Source organism: Anguilla rostrata, chromosome 7, assembly GCF_018555375.3.
Source record: "Anguilla rostrata isolate EN2019 chromosome 7, ASM1855537v3, whole genome shotgun sequence".
Lineage (NCBI taxonomy): Eukaryota > Metazoa > Chordata > Actinopteri > Anguilliformes > Anguillidae > Anguilla > Anguilla rostrata.
In genome coordinates, this window is record NC_057939.1 from 20,137,725 (window position 1) to 20,159,384 (window position 21,660).

The following is a 21,660-nucleotide window of genomic DNA, read 5'->3' on the forward strand; positions in this document are numbered from 1 at the left end:
AAATACTTCCTTTAATTTAATACATTTAAACGTTAAACAATACTAAAAACCGGACGACCTTTGCAATACTTAGTACATCATTGTATACAAAATAACTAGCATAGGCCAAGTTCACAATACGAGACTACTTCAATTTGAAAATCCATTCACTGGTTGTTTTGATACTGAACATCGACTTCTATGAGATTTTCAGAATACTTTCTACAAAATATTAAAACATTTGGAGTGGACAACTAAGATCTGTAACTCTACCTCAATTGGTGGGAAGAATCAGTTATTTCACACAAGTTGCGCACGCTCCAACCGTTGTCTGGCTTGGTTAAAAAGATGTTCAGGGTGAACTTATTGGGATATTCGTCTCCAGCTGTTTCACTGAGGAAGATGACAACGGGGAAATCGCGCAACCCAAATTTTCCTGGCCTCCTAAGCAGCGACAGCGAAAATTCGCTTACCATAGACATGTCACTGCTCTTTACCTGTATGGCAGTCTGTACCATACCACCATTTATTGCATCTCGATTCCTTCTGCCTCCTACCTCAACCGTTTGGGCCACAGTTACATTTATTTTTATGACAGGACGTTAAATACTAACGCGATTATAAATATTTTAACATTCTCATTTGGGCCAACAAAATTTTTTGTGGCGTTTTCTACTGCAATCACTCCCAAAAAATAAAACTAATAAATAAGAAAACTACTGTCTCCACGATTAGTCAGCTTTGTGTTCGTCGTTTTTTTATGGTTAAGGACTTCCAAAATATCCAGTGAATTTGATTCTTGATGTGTGAGATAATTACAGTGGTCAGTGTAGCAGCTGCAAAGCAGACGCGTGAAGAGAAAAGCAGTTCAGGCATCCCCCCTTCACTCGTGACTGGACTCAATGAAGCACATTTCTGCACGAAGATGTGTCAAGGTGCTGAGCAGTCCATCAGATAGCAGAATAACTGGTGATAGCCAGGTCCCGATTTAGCCATGTGCGTTTAATAGAAAGACTGCTGTGAGGACTGACATATTGCACCATATTTTAAATGACAATACAATTTAAATTGAGGTGGAACGTGCTTTTTTACGCACATATTATGTACATTGGCTATTCTCCTGTTGCATTGACAATAATTACATTTTACGGATCACTTTCAATGGTTAGGTCTGTTTTAAATGTTTTTGGAAGACAAACTAATAAAAGTTCAATACAATTCCAGTGTGTTGCATATTTTAGCTAAAAATCTAGCCAACATAGGACTGCTGTGAAAATGCGCCAGGCAGAGTCGCCGTACACTCCAGAAGAAATGTTCAGGAGTCCTCCAGTAAGTTTCCTTTCGCGGTTCTTCGACTAACCTGTGACCTCAGAATAGTTTATCAGCACGTCCGAACAGCTGTAGAGACGCAGACACACATATATTTCTTTGAATAACAATGGCGCACGGATAAATCTTCTTAGTGCCATCGTGACAACTGAAGTGGAGACACACCCTTTTAAAAACCACGAGTCGATTCCTAAACCTGAAGCATGGCGACAATGAGGGTTGTGAAAATGACCTTTGACCATATATTGCAGATATTGCGGACAGTAATTCATACTTGAATCATGTGCGTCATTATTAAGCGAAAAGTCATTGAAAGTCATGACCTCAAATTTGTTTTTGTTTTGTTTTCGTTTGTTTTTCCCAACGCACGCATACTTCGAGTAATTTTTTGGTAGTTATTTAGTTACTTCACAAAATTTTAACCTGTTGCATGTCTCTTATTTACTAAATGTAATAACAGATCTAATTAATATTAATGTGGTCATTAGACCTTCAGTAACCAATCACTCTCAAGAAGAGACGGAGAAAAATAAAGAAATAGCCATATAGCCATAGCCGTAATAACAACAACAATAATAATAATAATAATAATAATAATAATAATAATAATAATAATAATAATAATAATAATGCTACATTCACACAAATTGTACCTGGGTTTGTCTTTACCTTATGGTACATCTTATAAAGTGTAACATATTTTGTTACTTATATTTCAGTATTTCAACACCAACAGCAGCGAATGAAAATAAGTTTAACAAGAAGTATCACTTACACTCACTTTAGGGACCAAGAATTTTGTCATGATTTTGTCAACATTTAAATATTCATTTAAAAGCCATTTAATTGTATAACTTGTATCAATATAACTCGGGACGAAAATAATATTCCATACAGTAACTAAAGCAATTAAAAATTACCCTAAATCATATTGTAGTAGATCCTCAATTCCTGTACATAGGCTACCCTACGTTTTGAACATAACATCCTCGCCAAGTACCGACATATCAGAGTATCCAGCACTGCAGGAAGCCTGGACTTGAACAACCCTAGTGTCTCTGCCTCTGCTACATAACCTGGAAAACTGTTAAGGAAATACTTCCACACACAAACATAGACACAGCCAAACAGACTGGCACACACATACACACGCACGCACGCACGCACGCACACACACACACACACACACACACACACACACACACACACACACACACACACACACACAAGCTCAGATACAACAGGCCTATCTCTGGAAAATACACCTGTCCCTCAAGGTACGGGTAGGCAGTAGGCTACACTCTCAATTATGAAACCTAATTAACGAACGGGCTTAAGCCTACAGTCCTGGTTGGATATATTCCACAAATTATCCAGCTGTGTCATAGAAAACAGGTTAAATCCTCAGACGAATTCAATCATTCTGGGGTGACGGCGGTCTAAACAGACACCTCACTTGATTTATGTCCATTTATCGGTTAGAAGCGAGTAGGCTATGATAGCTTTTTTTTTAAGTCGGCCTTGGCTAGTTAGCAACATAATAACCCCTTTTATTAATGATAGAGGACTGTGCCAGTGAAAAGAGCTGCGCTTGCCACATTACTGCCAACCGTGCCAAGACTTTAAGGCAAGCAGAATAACCGTGGAGTCTGCATGACATCTTGGATCTTAAATAACCGTAAGGCATTGTTACTCCTTGGCAGCAAAGTGCCTCGTTATGCCTGATTGGGCTAATTGCTTTGAAATAGGATATATTATCTGTAATTATAGAGATCTTGGAGGAGACGGCCGGCCTTTCCTTTCATCTTTTTCAAGTGCATCATAATGTCGCGATCAAATTAATTTCGGCCACTCGAAATAGTGCATTCCTTTCAGGGCTATGCATCATGACTTCTTAAAGAGACAGTTACTATGTCCTGAATAAAGTATATGTTTGGGGCGGATTTGTAGTTTGCACCTGAAAACCGTTCACTTGAATAATGGGAATAATTTATAATGAACCTTTAGTAGTATCAGTAAGCAAATAAAGATTATTTTGGCTTTGTTGTAATTAGGAAAATTAATCACTTTATAGCGAAACACTTTTATCATTGGCAAAACATTTTAAGAAACTACTCAAATAAATATATAAATAGGTCCTGAAACAGTTCTAAAAGTTTACACACACACACACACACGCACACACACACGAAAATAAAACCTACATTTAATAAGACACATGTGTGTCCATACAACTGACTATGGTTGTTATGAAGTCATTTAGATTTCACTTTCACAGAGGGCAAACATTTCTGCCTGAAATGGCGTTTGATATCTACCAGGCCCTTTAAGTCTTTAAAGTCAAACTTGACAGACTTTGCATGAAAAGGGTTAAGACAACTTTCAGTGCGAGGACGACAAAGGGTCTTTGTCCCGTGTCCCTGCCTCCTGACTCTGTATCAAAGGTAGAGTTTATAAAGTTAAACAAAGCTCCGACGTGGCTTACAGTTGTTTTGTATCACAGTTCAACCCTCATTTGTTGCCTCAAGATTAAAATAAAACGGTATGGTAATCGTCTTTCCGTGGTACATTCATTACTTTTAAAAGGCAGTGTTTGGGATGCTAATTGCCCCCAACATTGTTTTCCAGCGCCAGTCGTCCTCTGTTCCCAACGCAAATAAACTGAGGTAAACAAGAACGGCGCAGAGAACTCCCGGGCAAGTCAGAGTGGAATTTCGTTTAGAAATTCCCTTCTTAAAGCTCCCTTTCTCATTTCTTTAACTCCTGTGCCGAACGTCGGAATATGCGTGCATTTTAGAACGGATGCTCTGGCAAAACAGACGCGTTAATGTGTTTCGTGTGTGCATATTTGTGTTTATGCAGACCATTTTACAAGTGTATGTTCGAGAATGCATAAGTGCGCACGGGCAGAAGCTCGTCGGGGGACTCACTTCAAACAGACCTGTTACTTATGAGATCTTAAGACATCAAAGAGCACACGCGGGTGAACACACACTGCTACTCATTTTATGTAATAGGCTCTAAGTGTTTCCAAACTTAATTGCAGATTTATTTCTTCTGAGCGCCGGATGTGAAATTAAGGAAATGCTAAATTATAGTTCGCTTGTAATTTTATAGCAGTTACAACCAATTACTGTTTGCCAAAAGAGGGAAAAATATGCCATGGCACCGTAAAACTAGGAATTCAAATCTAAACACTAAACTGAACAAAATGTAAAAAATAATCCGTGAGTGTGTGTGTGTGTGTGCATTTCGAAGAATATACCACGCAAAATCGTACACCAAGTGTTGCAAAACATGGCATTCCATTGCTAAAAGTACTGCGTATGTTTGTCCAAAGGAATCCTTTTCTTTTGGTTGCTCTCATGATGGCTAGTGGGGGGTACTGACCTTTTTCTTTGAGCATTATTAAACTAGTCCATATGAAAAAAAGTTGGAAAATGGCGTGCGATCGGCTGAGAAAGCTAATTTTTCAGGCTGAATAGCCTAATGTCTCAGGGCTAGGGCGGGCAAGAGAAGGCGGGTTGCTCTCTTGATGCGGGTTAAAGTTTTTCAATAGTCTCCCTGAAGTAGTCCGCTTTGATCAGACCGCTGCTGGCGCCTAAAAACAACATAACTTGTCTGCCTATTAGAGGGACTGACTAATCGTGACAGATTGTTTATACTTAGCAATTAGCAATGCAGACGCTTCCCAGAGAAGGCACTAAATCCAGAGAGAGGTGGAATAGTTATTACTTTCCGTGCATCTCGGCCGCACAATATATATTTTTATTTCATTATAAGCTATTTAATAAGCACCGAAAAGATGTATTGTGTAAAATGTTGCTTGTCCTCCTTTCTTTCTTAGTGCAAGAAAAAATGCACATGGCCTAGATTATAACATTTTAAAAAAATGTTTATGAGCAGGATATCAAATAAGAACCACCAAGCTTTAAATTCATGTTTTTTCCAACTGAAAGGAGCTATAATTTCGTGTGCCCCCAGCTTTTTCGTTCGACCAAACGTCGATTTGCCAAACATGTTTCTATCAAGATAACGATGATATGTTTAAAATATATGTCTGGGGTGCAGAGTTTAATATGGCATCCCCCCATGTTGCCACAATCCTTTCTTGAGTGCACATAATTTCTGATTTTAATGGATCCAGTCAAAGGAAAAATTCCCAATGATCCCTCCTCCAAGCCCGATAATTACCCCTAAATGACTGCAACGGCTTGTGTGTTTCTATGTGATTAGAGCCCCGCAGCTATCAATAAACTTTTCTCAGCGAGGGGCCGATCACATTAAAGAAAGCCGTAAACAGTGAAAAACCTGCATCTGCACTCGATTTTTTTTTGTTCACGATTATGATTGTGAGTGCGTAGATTGTGAGGGAAAAAGTGATCTGTGACAACAATCAACAAACAAGTGAAAGACAACCCCCAAAAGCAAAACTGCACAATAATGAAAAAATTAATAATAATAATGATAATAATAATAATAATAATATCACAGTCGACATGTCCAGCTTAAACAGCTACGATGTGGGACACAGTTGTTAAGCAATTTTTCACACAGAAACAGTTTATTTGTTTCCAAACATACATTTTGTTTATTTCCAGTTGCAAAATGCTACTTAATTGTTTACATTCTCTTAGCCGGCAAATAACGTTGGACTCTTTGCTGACAGTCGAAACAGGCCTGAAGGCGAATGGAATCTCAGCGTCCCACCCCTCTCAACGCCGATTGGACGATTTCCGTCGTCAGCTTTCCTTATTAGAAGGTCTTGCCACAGTGTTTCAGTAAACGTGACAATGCTTTAAGTGAAGTGAGGACCTCGGCTTTCCTGGTTTTCTCTATTCAGTTTCGGTGCTGGCAACTTCAGGATAGACTGTTTCTGTATGGCCCCAGGTGTTACTATGTCTTCTTTATCGATTGGCTTGAAAGCTGAAGACACTACACGTGCAGTTATCGGAGGAAGAAGCGACTTGCAGACAAATCTAAATATGACAGGGGAAGATGAGACAGAGAAGCCAAAAGTTGCGATTCTACCATTCAGTGTTGAAGCGCTGATGGCTGATAGGAAACCGAGCAGAGACTTGTCAACTTCGGAAGGAACGTCAGTTGCGGGAACGTCTCACGCGCTCAGTCCAAGAATGGGATCACTAACTGGCCCAGATACTGCGGTCTCACCCCTGGCTATCGGCTCGCCCTTCTCGGTAGGAGGAATTATGGCAATGCAAGAGGATGCACTTGTCAAATCCGAAAGCCCGGAAAGACAGGACCGTAACTCTTGGATACAAAGTCCCCGGTTCTCCCCACCTCCTCCAAGTAAGTTGACTGTTAAAACTAAACGTTTTCAAACAAACTCTTATAAGTTGTTTATGACAATCGTAAATTATTCATATACGTTTTTAAAAAGGCCAGTGAAGTATAGATTTTAGAACATAATCTATTGTCGTCAACGCTGTAAATGAATATGTATAGCCTATACGCCTAAATGAGTCGTTAAATGTCGCAAATATTTGCATAGTTTTTATATACAAGAACCAATTACGTTTCTCCAGGGAAACTGTCTACAAAATGCGTTTGTGACATCTACTTGTATTGTTTATGTAGCCTAAGAAATTTCAGAAATGTGAGCCACTATCATGGGTTTCAACTATCCCCGAGCGAGCAAAACGAGCTTAATTTGTCTTTCTTTTAACCTTATTAAGGGCTGAGGTTTATTGTTTGTCTTGTTATTTTAGGAAGGCTGAGCCCCCCTGCCTGTCCCCTGAGAAAGCACAAAACCAACAGAAAGCCCAGGACCCCGTTCACTACGTCCCAACTTCTGGCGCTGGAGAGGAAGTTTCGCCAGAAACAATACCTGTCCATTGCCGAGCGCGCGGAGTTCTCCAGCTCTCTCAACTTGACAGAGACGCAAGTTAAAATCTGGTTCCAGAATAGAAGGGCGAAAGCAAAGAGGCTACAAGAAGCAGAACTTGAAAAACTGAAAATGGCAGCCAAACCCATGCTGCCTCCAGCGTTTGGGATTTCTTTTCCCCTTGGCGCCCACGTCCCTGCATCCTATGGAACATCGCACCCCTTTCAAAGACACTCCTTGCCCGTGTCTCCCGTTGGACTTTATGCCGCTCATGTTGGATACAGCATGTATCATCTGGCGTAAAGGGGAAAAGGCCTTACCCGCATTGATGTATTCGACATACTTTCAATCACATCTCAAACGTTTAACGTAAACAGAGGAGTGTAAGGCTAAAAGACTTTCAAGTGTTATATCACGTGTATACTATATTTGGTTCAGTAGTGTAATGCAGGATTAAGTATAGAAAGGCAAATTCATATCGACTCCAACAGGTACTTAATGTACGCTGGCACTAGCATAACTGTTCTGGTCACGGTTGACCTTACCGTGTTAAACTGAAGCAGAATTTGTTGAGAGATGTCCATACTGTGGGTGGCAGTTCTACCCGGCTGTTATTTTAAAAGAGACTGATATATCAATAGTAAAACAAGGGCGCATCATCAGTATTCAATGGCGATATGAACCAGCAAGCTTTAGAAACCCCAGGTAGGTTTGGTTCTTTCACCACTAATGAAGATTTCACCTTGCATTCAAAAATTCAAGACATACATTTTATCTTCATTCAAACTATTGCAAGAAAAAAGTGTGGGTTTCTGAAATTTGGTGACAACTAGATGAATGACCTTTGCTAAATGCAAAGATTATTGCATCTTAATTTAACAGCACTGTCTGTTGTTTAGTGGTTCCCTTCGCAAGGGATTTGTGTACTGTAATATACTGTATATTTGCAAAAAATATCATCATTTATATTATGAATATATTTGTTAAATAAATTAACAATAAAATGTTTATTCTTTTTCATTATGTAGTTGTCCTTGTTGATTTTAAGAAATTTATCATCTTTATAAATATATAATCTGTTTGATCACTATCTATAAAAGCAAATTAACAAGAAACATTAATTCGCTCGACACATTCTTGTTCAGCATGCACTACAACGTTCACACTAAATTGCAGCAATGGGATATGCAACAATTGTGCAGACTCACAAAAAAAGTATATGGGAATACTTATGTTGCACTGATTCTCCCTTGGAATTTAGTCATAAATAGCAGAGAACAAACCAGGAAACTCACATTGTTTTCTTACACATTTGGCCTTCGTTGTGATGATGATGATTAGCATTAGTTCAAGTATCCAAGTATTAGTATTACTATAACAGGTGCGAATATTATACAATACAAAATGAGGAATATGTATGTGTATTCAGTAAATCTGAGGGTGAAAATACATATTCATAATGCCGTGAAAGTAGCTCACTTCATTCTTTATAATAATGTATTTAAATCTCGCCACACATGCAATTCCGAGGGACGCCTAACAATATGAAATATTTTCACATTTTGGGAGGTGGCATGCAAAGTATAAACAGACAAAAGGCATTCAATATGTTTTAGATTCTTTTTAAAGGTACGTAAATCACTTCGAGCCTTACGTGATGAAAGCGGACTACACAAATATAAGCAAAAACATTGTGTAGGCCTACTTTAACACAAACACCTACTAGTACATCTGCAAGTGCATTTCGTCGCATATGACAACTTGTATCGTACTGCACGAGTTTTAAAATATAAGCATGGATTCGCAGCCGTTTCGAACGTCGTAGGCCTACCCAATTATAAATCTACTGGCCTATAATCAGCTATCGCATAGCCATATGAATGCAGGTCTGCATAATACCCTTATACAAATGTACGAGTATTAGTACTTTTCGCACTGAATTGGGTTTTATAAACGAACAGACAGCGTTAAACTAGAGCAGCGTACGTATTACACTATGTTTTTAAACTGTCATATATCATTTCAGCGAACTAAACCCGGAATGTATTTCTACAGCTGTTACCTATTCCTTTGAAATAACCTCCTTAGATTTTCTTGGCGCCGGGCAAGCTCGACGAGACCCAAATCTACCAACCATCAGCTGTCGGACTTCAAAATACTCTCTTAAATGAGAGATTGGATCGAGGGCTGAATTGGCCTAAAATTATTAGGTTTGAATCTCATTACACCCTCATTTAGGCATTAAGTTTCACAGATGACATTTAGTGTAGTTAAGAGGACATTGGCTTTACTGGTCTTTTGGGAAGCGTCAGATAGCCTAACACAGGCCCATATATTCCTCAACGGGTCATGGAAGAAGTTATTTCAAGTAATTTTTATCACTACCACAACGAAAGCTTATCGAAACAAAACAGGAAACTAATATGGAAGAATTACACCCCACTGGACGTTTACAGGCTCAATTTCAGCCGCTCCTAACGTTTAGGCTGAAGTTAGCGTAAAATAATTGCTATAATGAGCAAAGGCAATCTTCCGCAGACCTAGGTCGGCTCCAGTTTGACTGTAGCTGCAGGCAAAAGCAGAACTTTTTATCATTCCTAAAATGTCATTGAGCGTTTCAGTATGCCGCGACGTGCAAGTTTTCTTCCCATTCTTGCATGGCTAGTTTGATATCCAGGCCTCCTCGTAGTGTCTTTAAAACAAAATTTTGTAATTCAACTTGGGGATCCATTAGGAATACAGAAATAGCCAACAAAACAATAATCAGAAAAGAAGATTGTGGTTAATTAATATAACAAATATTACGAATATTTTGGGAGTGAATACACAGACATAACTCGTTTGTAGCCGAGGTTTTTGGAACGAAGCCCGATCTGTCACTGAGAAGAGTCTATGCTATTTGACATGCTTCGCTCTAGGCTTCGGTTTGTCCTCCCTTTGGGTAGAAGTCGCTCACTGCTCAATTACACCCAGGAGGGAACAATTAATAAATAAGTAATGACAATAAGTTGAGAATCACACGGATGAACGCTCTGCCTGAATAGAAAAGTTCACACAAAAGAGCAAAAAAAAAAGATCTGTCGGTTCTTTTCAAGAGGGGTCGCTTTCTTTTTTTTCTTGCCCGCGGCCGAAAGGAAAACAAAACTCACTTTTGTTTTTATCATCTAAAAGATCACGACGGGTAGTTAGAAGAGAGAATCGCTATTTTCTTTTCGCTCCTGGTCGTTGGCGCCATGCAGACCCATGGTCGGTGACAGCCCTGTGGCAGAACATAAGCACACCAAGTGTTTCTATCTGAAAACTGCCCATTTAAATGCACGCGGTATGTACACTCCAAAACGAAAATCTTTGCAAAACTACCCATTGAATTTAAATAAAAGAATATTATGAATTATGTTCGCCCACACTATGGAATGGTGTGCTATCTGCTTTGGAAATATTAGCTATCGATGCAGGGTGTTATCGTATCTAAAGTTTTGTGTAAGGCACGTTTTTTTTTAAATAATAGGCCCACACTTTTATTAATAAGTATCAGACATCTCTAATATTTAGGCGTCTACTCCTTCGGCGTATTTAAATGAATAAAAATTCTTGTTTCCTCTTAAAGATCAAATAGGCAGCCGCATCTGACAGAATTTCAGTAACGTGTACACGGGGTTTTAAAGTTTGCTCAGGCCTATGGTCTTAATAAAAAAAGGAAAAAAATCGACATTGGGAAATTTGTGTTCTATTTATGATATGGAGTCTGCAGTACAGATAAATAGGTTAAAGGCAAAATATTTAGCTGTTTTCTGAAAATTAGTCATTATCACGGACAACATTAAATGTTTTCAAAAAACTATAAACGAAGAAGGAAGTCCATAAAATTTCAAAAATCACAAATTTCTGTACCTTACTATCAACAGGTTACAGATCAGTGGACCAATACCTGCTGTTCTCTGCGATAAATTAGAACTTTTATACAAACGCACTTTATTTTTCGGTTGAGGCTCATTCAAGAAATTCAAACAGAACTGAAATATTATTCGGTAGCCTATTGGAACAGTTGCATATTTCCCGTCTGATACGACTGCTGATTAAATAAAAACGTAATTTTACCAGCCTTTTTCACCAGTGAAAAATAATTAACACAATTAAGATGATAATATCACACAATTAAAAATGCGTGGTTATTCAGCAAGCCTTCACGCATACATTGCAAGGCCGTCTGTCTTCACCAAATGTACTCCCGAATCGTTGTTCGACTTGACTATAATGTTAGTATAACATTGTTTATGGAATAAAACAATACACATGAAATCTTACACAAGCTGTGACAGAATAAGTTTTACATCATTTCATTTCAGACGATAATAATGGTAGCGCTCAAATCTAGTGTCAAACAAGATTATGTGCGTTCCTCATAAAATAGGCTAGATTATCGTAAATGATTGTGGATTTGACGTCAACGGCAGGGTTCATAAATAGGCTATTCAAGACAATTTAATTCAAAATAACAGAATCAGAAACATATAATACAGGCAGTTCATTAGTCTATGATAGGATGATTTATATAGGCTGTTCCTATACCGGTTCAATACTTCATAAAAATTGTATTTTTCCTTATCACGAGCGTCAGTAGGCTAAATGTTGGTCTATTTCTGAATTCCCTATTGTATACGAAGCATAGGCTAGTCATCAATGCTGAGGGTAGTGGTCAGCATAAAAAAGCGGTGCGCCTTAAATTATTAGGCTATTTGTTTAAATAACAAGTTGTAAAAATATTTGCATTCATAACCAGATCTTCACTGAACAATTCATATTATGTTAATTTAGAAGTCCGTTACAAAAAATGGAAAAAAATAAATCAGACATTATAATTCCATATTTTTATTTTGCATTTGCCATATTTAATACACAACAGAATTATAAAAAGACCAGTGCACCACCTTCTGTTCAAAAAAGGAACGAGCCGGCAAAGGGTATGAAGACGTCTTTCGCGACACTGTTGTACGGGTTAAGGATATTCAGTTCATCAACGCGAAGCAGTCAAAAATATGTGGAAAACAACTCTCGAAAATGCTTAGACGAGGGACCGATGTGGAATGGCGTGAGAACTTACCATTTCATATCAAGCGGAAGGACACGTGCATATTGTAGACCTTTGGAAAAAAAAACGCTTGAAATCATTTTCCAGACAGTATGTTAAATGATATTACTACACTTTATAAAAGAAAACATACAGAATCAGAGACTTTCATTATTTAAGCCACCAGGTGATCAACAAGCCCCGGCTATTATTTTTTAACTTGAAAACTGAAGTGAGTGACACTTAGGCAGACATTTAACATGATTTTAATAATTAATATCGGCGCTTCTCGTTTTGAGGATTGAATAGAAAAGTATTTTCCTTTTCGGTAGATTCGCCAAATATAAAATTGACCAGAAAACGTGTATTATTATTATTATTATTGCCAGAGTTTACGAAATTTGTTGGGCAAACAACTTGAATTATTGATAGGGATGTTGTGCAATTTAAGCGCCGTTCCTGGCTGAATTTTCTGCCACTGATCCCATCGCTTTACTTAAAATACAAATTAAGGAATAAAAGGTAAAAGAGTAAAATGACTTATATTAAACTATTGAAATCCAGACACACGGATTGAATAGCCTACACAATATCATTGGCTCTAAGGGCAGGAAACGGCAGTACTTTCGCGTACCAGTGTCCGGTGATGAAACCCTTTTCAAAACTCCTGACTAGTCTGTTCCCGAAACTAAAAATAAGTGTGGAAAATGCAATAATTTAGTTTGATTTTTTGCGGATTTTTTATTTATTTTATTGCCCACGGATTCGTCCAGTCGGGAAGCGCCTAGAAACGTACTTTATTATGCACTATTGTATGTATAGACCCCCCCCCCCCCCCAAACAATAAATTATTTTCAAAGGAATGACATGAGAGAACCTCCTATGGGTATCATGCTAGTACTAGCAGAAAGAAGCGAACTACATCAGAGCACAACCTCACGAGGTGGCACAGCAAACACGGGAAGTCCCTGTAGATTGGGTATACAAATCGATCAGTCCTACATTTACACTCGATCTATTTAGGCCACTGCATTTTCCCGACTACCTGCACGGCGCAGACAAATGTTTTTTTCCCCACCTGCCGAGGCTCATTTACAGAGCTGGATGCATCACCCTACAGCGGCCTTTGAGGTGAAGTACCTCATTCTAAGCTTCATCACCAGTGTTCCACAGTGAAGCAAGAGCGCTAACACACAGCTGTCAGGTTTAGCTCCAGCATTGGAACCTGCATTCTTTCTGGCTGCTGTCATTTGAAAACCAGCAGCAGAATACAATGAAAATTCTTAATATATAGGTGAGGGTAGCACCTCTTACAAAGGTTTTGCATGTAACCTAACAACTAGACCTAACAGAGGAATCTGGAGGAAAAATCACTTCATGACCTCTGGTCAGATGACACCCCATTTTTAGGGTGATAGAATATATCAAGCTTTGGCTGCAAGTGATTTTTAAGGTGATAAAGTCACACAAACTCAGCTTTGTCAAGATTATTAGAAACATTAAAAAAACACTTCCAGATTGTGAAATAAAATAATGCATCCACTGCAGTTGAAGGCCACTGTAATTCACAGGCCTGTGAATGGAAAAATAAATTAAACATCGAATCCTAAGCAAAGCTCCACACAGACTAGGTCACGTTCTCTGACTCATCTCCATTCTGTCAAACAGGAGCAATGCTGTCAGGTGACCCTTCCCTGATTGGTGTAAACAGTGAACCTGCAATTACATGGCCATCCCAGTAAACATGGGAATGGAGATGACTGTCACAGCAGTCCCAGTAGACAGCCCTGGGAAGACCAGTGGTAACATGGTAGCAAAGTCCAGGGTATATTAACATTATTTAATATGATAACATTCCACAAAAACGTTCCAAGACATCAATCAAACCCTACTACTAAGTTGTGCAGCCTCTATCTGAAAGATTCTCAAAGATAGTCATTCTATGTCTTGACTTGGTCTTCATAACCGAATAATCAATATCTCTCTCCTCACCCACCCCATTTCTATTACCACTGACAGCTCTTTATTTTTATCTATTTATTTTTATATATTTATGGATTTATTTTTATATATGCACTTATTCAGAAATATTTCGTTTTAATTAAGAAGTGGGTGTTTTTATTCCTCATCACATTTTGTGTCTCAAGAAGTTCCTCAAACAAACTGTGATTGCTAAAGTATTTTCCTATTGAAAAGTACTTTTTTTTAACCATTGAGGGTGAAATTAGAGCAACCTTTACAACAGCATTTTTATATTTTCTTTGGAAGTTTCAGAATGAGGAAAAACACTTGGCTTTCATCCAGAATATTACACAACATCCAGCCTCAGATTTGCATAAAAATTTAAAGGAATTAAAATTTGGGCTTATGATCCCAATATAATACACTGCTATCTTCGTGTTCTTAGCATTAGTGTGATTTTAGGAGCACATTCATTTTAAAGATGTGCCAGCAACCGCGATCATTTATCTCCTGCAGAGAATTAAAGATTTCTTTTTTTAAGTACCCAGGAATTTCACGTCAATAACTTCATCCCAAACCAAAAAATAATAACTTAATGATCCACTGGATGGTGGGATTTCCATTCATGTGAAATGTGTTTCTGAACGGTTGGTTTTAAACTTTAAAAGTTTGTTCCAAAGTAAGTAAACGGCAGAGATATTTTACCGTGTTCAAATAAAATTAGAATTGAAAAAACTATTATTTTCTAATTAAGACACATGTCTTTACAAGGTAAAAATGTTTAATAGAAACAATGCAGGCTATTTTTTATTTAATTGGATGCAGAGTTCACGTCTAAAACTTGGAAGAGCAGCACGGGTTAGAAACAGTGGAAAGTGCTGTTTACATGGTAACAATATAAGATCCTATCAGCTTGCACTGAAAATGTTGCTCAACTTAATTTCAGTAATTGCAGTTAGGACAGACACTTAATATTTAACAACATTGCTACACATGTGGTGCAGTGGTTTTGGCAGCCAGATACTACTTCAATAAGAAACGGTAATACTTGTGGTAAGATAAAGATTTCAGAATAAAGTACTCACTTCACTCACGTGCACGGGTAAATCTGTGGGATTTCAGATGCGTTCAGCATGTGTTATGTATGCATTAGGTACAGTAGGTGCTGTCAGACAATAGGACAGAGTGAACTCAATAACTTTGCTGGATCAAGAGTGGAATGATACCAAACTGGCAGAAAGTCTCACAGTCCAGAAACGGAGGGGGTTCAATCAAAGAGAAAAACCTAAAACATTCAGCTCTGTTTCATTACTGAGACAATCTTACAGTGTTGGCATTAATTACACGTCGAGTAAGTATTTTGGTTGAATCAATAAAAGAGCCTTCAGCTGCCTGCCGGTCCAGAGGCTGTAATGCAGGGCAGGGGAATATGGAACTCTCTGCATGTTGTCTGTTTTCTGTTCTCCACTTAATAACCCTCGCGGAACATTTCCACGTTTTTTAATGAGCCTCTTTCATACCAAGTTTTACATTTGCGTGTGTTAGTGTGTAACATTTCACTTGGCAAATTACGCATGCCAATTTGTTTAGATCAGTATACGTATGGCATTTGTAAACGGGACGTCATTAACAGAGATTCGACAGCAGTAAGCTTTGGGAGGGCATACATGCGCATATCACTTCCTCCGGGTCCGCGAATACATAAATGACTTCCGCAGCGAACACTCTCTGGCTAGTGTATAATGTGTCTCTTGGCTGATGTACTGTTTTATTTATGCACCGTAATTGCTATCCACACATTTCACATCCAAGACTAACAGTTTCCTATTTAATTAGATACACATCCTGAAAACCAAGACAAACAGCAATGCAGACAGGGCATCTATAGAGCCTCAACGCCGCGAGATTTCTCACCGTCCTGTCATATATATCTTTCTTTCTTTTTCACTTCGACAGTTGTCTTTTCTACGTCATATTTGATTGTGTGTGTATGTGCGTGTTTTTTTTCCTTTTCTTGAAACGCGGTCAATGATAACTTTGAGACGCTAATATTACAGCAACTGATTGAGGGCGCATAATGAGTGTTTTTTGCTTTACTACGGCTCCTTTCCCGGTTCAATGATGGAACTTTACAACGCGAAGCAAATGCACAAATGATACAGCCGCCGGGTTGCGCCTGAGATGAGGAATTGCGACCAGAGCTCATCAGTCTGTGAAGGCGTGGTTACGATTAAAACTGATCAGCCAAAGTACAGGCCTTTTTTCCCAGTCGACTTTACGCTACCACATTAGCCAGTGTCTGGAGGGACAAAACTGGAAGGTTATAAAGTCTGATGTTTCAACAAAGACAAAATGATAGTAGGAATTTATCAGTCTTTGCACAGGTATGACTTTAATAGAGTGAACTATAGCAGAAATTTGAATGTGACCAAAATTCAATTTATATTTTAAATACAAATGGATTGTGCTTTTTTTTTCGACCCATTGTATTAAACTGGTTAATGGCTTTAAGGAATTCAATAATTACCTTCATAAACAATTCCCAAACGTTTTTAGTCCCTTCGATAAAGTGGTACCCTCAGCAGTCTACATATCCAACTAAAGCAGCACCAACCATAGAAGTCTAGAAGCTAATTCTGAAAGAACTTCCAATATGAGCCTCCGTTGAATTAGTTTAATTAAAGCACTGGGACGATATGTATTTGAGCAATGAACTGAAGCAAACTGCCAGCAGTAGTCTGATTCTGTACTCCCCTCACATGGAAAAGCTGAACAGTGAAGTCAGTTAACAGATAGTCAGTTTGGTTGCTGTAGGAGACAGGTTTGGCCAGCCAGCAGGGGGCATTCTTCCCTGCACACAACAGTGCAGTGCTCCAAGTCAACTCTGGGGGCACTGTGGTTCAGAAGGTACTGTCTCACAGTGGACGTTGACCATCCCATGGCACAAAATAGTAGGAAGGTGGGATGATGGCCACAGTGTCCTGATAAAGTTCAAAACCTCTCTCTTAATATAGCCACCTAATAATTCCCATTTCTATTGATTTGACATTGGTTAGAGTAAAAGCTAAGGAAAAACCTCCATAACAGTTTAAACCAAATGACATTCTAAAGTGACAAAAAAAGGAAAAACATTATTTCGATGCTATAAGCCCATAATAGCCCTTTTCAGTACAGATCAATCAATTAAATGAAACGAAGCAACAAAATATTATCAACACATTCTAATTTGTTAGAGGGTGTAATTACAATTGCTACAGATTATGGCAGTCATTTTGAAATTTAAAGGGAAATATTTTGTTATGTGCACTAATGAGGCGGTATTTTCTTAAAAGACACAATAAAGCTGTACATATGATGGAAAATTGCCTGGGACCCTTGTAAAATGAAACAATTAAAAATATATAAATACAGAGCTTGAGCTAGCCTTTCCTAGGGGAAAACATTTTTTTTTCTTATCTTTCTTTTATAGGCCAATTTAATTTAGCAAACGGAATAATTTCTGCCACCCTTTGGTTGAATGGATGCCTTTTACAATGCAGCACTTCATTTTTCAGTGCAATGTCACAGAACATAAAAATGCTAAATTGTTTGACCCCTACAACTTAAGTGATGTGTTTTTGCTTCTTTGGCCAAGACGCACACGCACACACACACACACTTGGACATGGCACTACACTGCACATAATGGCCATTAATCAGCAATGTAATTACACCTTCTTAATGTGAGTAGATTGGCTGACAGAATGGACCATATGTAGACAGTTAAAGAGGAATTTTCTTTTTAACAAGCATGCAGGTTTTTGTGATTAAACTGTTTGATTCTATTACACGTAACCACGGACTATTAATTCAAAATTGTTTTGTGGACAAGCCAGTGTGTTCTATCACTCTGGGATTAATAACAAAAAAATTTACCGTAAAAGTTTAGGAGTTCTGGCACATAAAAGTAAGCTGTAGTTTAAAAAAAAGATTATTCCAGGTTTTAAGAGTTTTTAAGAGCCTGCTTCGTAGGGTTTCGGGAAGAGGGATCACACCAGTTGCATCTCACAGCATACAGTGTGGCTGTCGGGCAAAACAACACCGTCGCAGCGCCAACCACAACACACCTGAAAAACCTTCTCTAATAAGACACCAGCGGATCTACCCTCTTCGTCCAAAACATCCACCTCACAAAGGATCGACAGATGCACAAACAGCACCTGAATCCTAAATACACAATACCGAAAACACTAAATCAGTCAGATTACAAAATGTCTTACACAACAAAGGTTCACAATCAAAGCCTTAAAAAAAGTCTTAAATAATCCCAGACTCAATTTAGCTTCAGTGCTTTGTCTGCAAGTGATGAGTAACAAATTTAAGCAACCGTTTACATTTCTTTCCATAGCCGCATGCCGGGATGAGCGTGGCGGTTTCTGAAATGAACAAATGCTGTTTCGCAAGAACTCAGAGAACACAACCGTTGCCCAAATTCGTTATGGATAGTTAAGAGAAATCAAACTGTGGTTTTAATTAATCTGGGTTTAAGAATTCCTACTCAGAACCTCCCACTCCATGGGCTTCCTGGATGTCTTTTTAAACGGGGTACCTATATGTGGACGGCACCCCGAAGCAATCCCTAGTTATCTTATCACAGAAATCCAACAAATAACACATCTGCCAAGCCAGCGTTCATCTGCAGCACTTCATTTAGTATAGCCATGACCATCACAGCGTTTCTCAAAAACAAGAATTTCATGGCAGACATAACAATGTGGTGACATCACGGAATGATCTGTAAAGCATACCCAACCAAGATCAGTCAACTACAATCGTTCATCTTTCTTCAGTTTACCAGTGCCTCTTGGCTACACTCATTCAAATTAGCATTGCTTACTTATTTTGCCTTTTAACACTGCCATTAACTCTAGAGTAAAATTATGAAATGCACATGAAGTCAGCGGACACACCAGCTGCCTGAATGAACACCATTAAAAGAATTAAAGGGCTGGATTGTTCCCCACATGTGAACAATTTTACTTTCTGAAAGACACCCGTGGTATTCGTAGAAATCGTACAATAGCCACGAGGCCTGCAGGTGCTGGCAGATTCAAAAGTTCCTGCTAAGAAAAGTGTTGCTGTAAAGGATCTTGCATGTGTTTCTCACTGGCCTCAGTCAGGTGTGTGAGACATGCACAGTGTTGGCCTGGGGCTGTTCATTATGGCGGATTACTTCACTGCACAATTTCTATGGGAGGGAAATTTTATCCTGGACTAATTTCAACCAGCGAGACAGATCAATTGCCCTTTACTCTGTCCCCCCACGCCAGGTATTAATAAAATGTAACAGAGTAATTGTGATATTAGCTGCGTGTGTGTGTGTGTGTGTGTGTGTGTGAGTGTGTGTTTGTGTGTGTGCATTCATGCGAGCCATTTACATTGGAAGCTAGCTTGATCACTAAAACAACATACAACAGCCAAGAAATCGATTAAACCGAAGAGGACTGTGCTCGCACTGCAGCAGCTTTGCACAGGCTTTCTTAGCCTGGCAGCTTCGGGTCTGAGCCCAATAAAATACAGCCACTGTGCAGTAAACCAGCCCTGAGTCAACAGCTGCCTGACAGTGACAACAAACAATATTTCATTTATGCCTTAATTAGCGAAGCCCTCACTGCCAAACAAAACGGGAGCAGCGCGCGTGGCGCGAGCCAGCAGGCTGCTGGGAGCAGGACGGCACCGCGGAACATCTGAAACGCCGACCAATCGCCCGGGCAAGGGACGGCGTGCCACGCGGCCCTTCACAAAGTTCTCTCAAAAAAACGCAGACGCCAACAGAATGCGCTTTAAAAGCACTGGGTTTACAAAATCCACCAAAAAATAAAAAAAAACCCATACTCGTACGCTCCTTTCACAGACAGGAAGCCCTTTCCCTTAATTGCAGCTTGGGTAAAGGAGCCCCCCGCCCCCCCCCAAATGCAGAGAACGTTCCACGCTAACACGAGGTATCATATTTTCAGAGTCATAACTGCAGTTGCATAAAAGTGCTGAGCAACAGCATAAATTCCTTTATATTCACCCAGCAAAATACTGCTTAAATCAACAATCTGGATGCTTTGGTCACCATGAAGCAAAGACTAGCATCTTATGCACACACAGCCCATGTTTACATAAAACTGACATGTTTCAATGGATTTTCCACATATACACCCTTCAATTAAAATATTACAGTGTGACTGTATCATAACTCTGATGCACTCCCTAACTTTTTAAACTGTGGTCTGCGATGCTGACTCAGGTTCACATGTGCCTTGAGAAATACAAGGTCCTCTTTGTGTTTTTAAACCAAATTGACATGCCTTGTAGCTCCCATCTCCACCACTAGGGGGAGTCTTACCAAAAATGGCACTCCAACTGGTAGTGGTACCCACAGCACCAGGTCTTAACATTCACAAAAGATGGAAAGGGGTATGAAAATATGGGTATAATAGCCCTGCCATAGACTGCCAGCCTGTGCTTACACGTTAGCCCCTTCATGTCACAGAGCCAGGCTGAAACAGCCAGCTTGGCCACACCATGCCTATTTGCCAAAAAGGCGACATTTCCCCAAAGACCAAGACAATCTGTACTCAAACAACCCAGTCCCTCTTGGCTCAGTCACCATGGAAAGCGTTCTGACTGACTGACCACACAAACACTTTAGCACCGGCATTTAGTGTTGTGGTTCGTGTCCATTCTTAGGTCAGGAGATTTCAGCTCAGCTACAAAAGAAGACTGAAGGAACTGACCACCTCACTGCTCGTTCTGCTTCGGGACAGCAGATCAGAGGTAATAGTCCAAAGATGTGCCAGAGCCCAGTACATGCTGACCTACAAAACATATTGTGACAATTTCTCAGTGCTTTAGCTGCTGAAAATTGCTTGGTTATTCTTTCCACATGTGACCATAAAAAGATACGATTTGTTTTTACATGAGGCCATGTGCAATCAAAACCCAATGTGCTCTTTCCTTTTTAATAGTACTTCATACTTGGATTTTAGTGAGGAAAATAAGCAAGCTTATTTATTGTTTTACTATTTGCTTCTCATTACATTGTTTTTATTTATTTAAGGCCCAACCCCAATATGGTAAGGCAGGATAAAAAATAATTTAAAAAAAACAGAAAAGGAAGACTTGGACAATGCTGGCACCAAGGCACATTACACTCAGAGTGAATGACTCTCTTGACTAGAGCCCTTACACACTCTACATTCTAGTGTTGATAAATCTGAAAGTTAACAGTTTGTACTTTAACCCCATCAAGCTAACACCGCTGAGTGTAAAAATCCCAGTGCATCTAAACCCTGCAGATAGCAGAGTCTGCCTGTACACATCAGAATATATTACAGACTAATTTAACGGTAGGACCTCCTGAAATTAGTTGCAAGAAGCTCTAGTTATAGAACTTCTGGAGCTGTAACAGAACAGCTTGGAAGAGACCTAAAATGTGCAAGACACCAAG

The 21,660-nt window shown here is 39.1% G+C and overlaps 1 protein-coding gene across 1 annotated transcript; it reads left to right on the top strand.

Annotated features, from left to right (window-relative positions):
• The first annotated feature begins 6,069 nt into the window (after nt 1-6,069).
• Nucleotides 6,070-8,176, top strand: msx1a (muscle segment homeobox 1a). Its single transcript, XM_064343556.1, has 2 exons — nt 6,070-6,618; nt 7,038-8,176. The coding sequence occupies exons 1-2, from the start codon at nt 6,189-6,191 to the stop codon at nt 7,454-7,456; spliced, it is 849 nt and encodes a 282-aa protein (XP_064199626.1). The 5' UTR covers nt 6,070-6,188; the 3' UTR covers nt 7,457-8,176.
• Nucleotides 8,177-21,660: the final 13,484 nt, after the last annotated feature.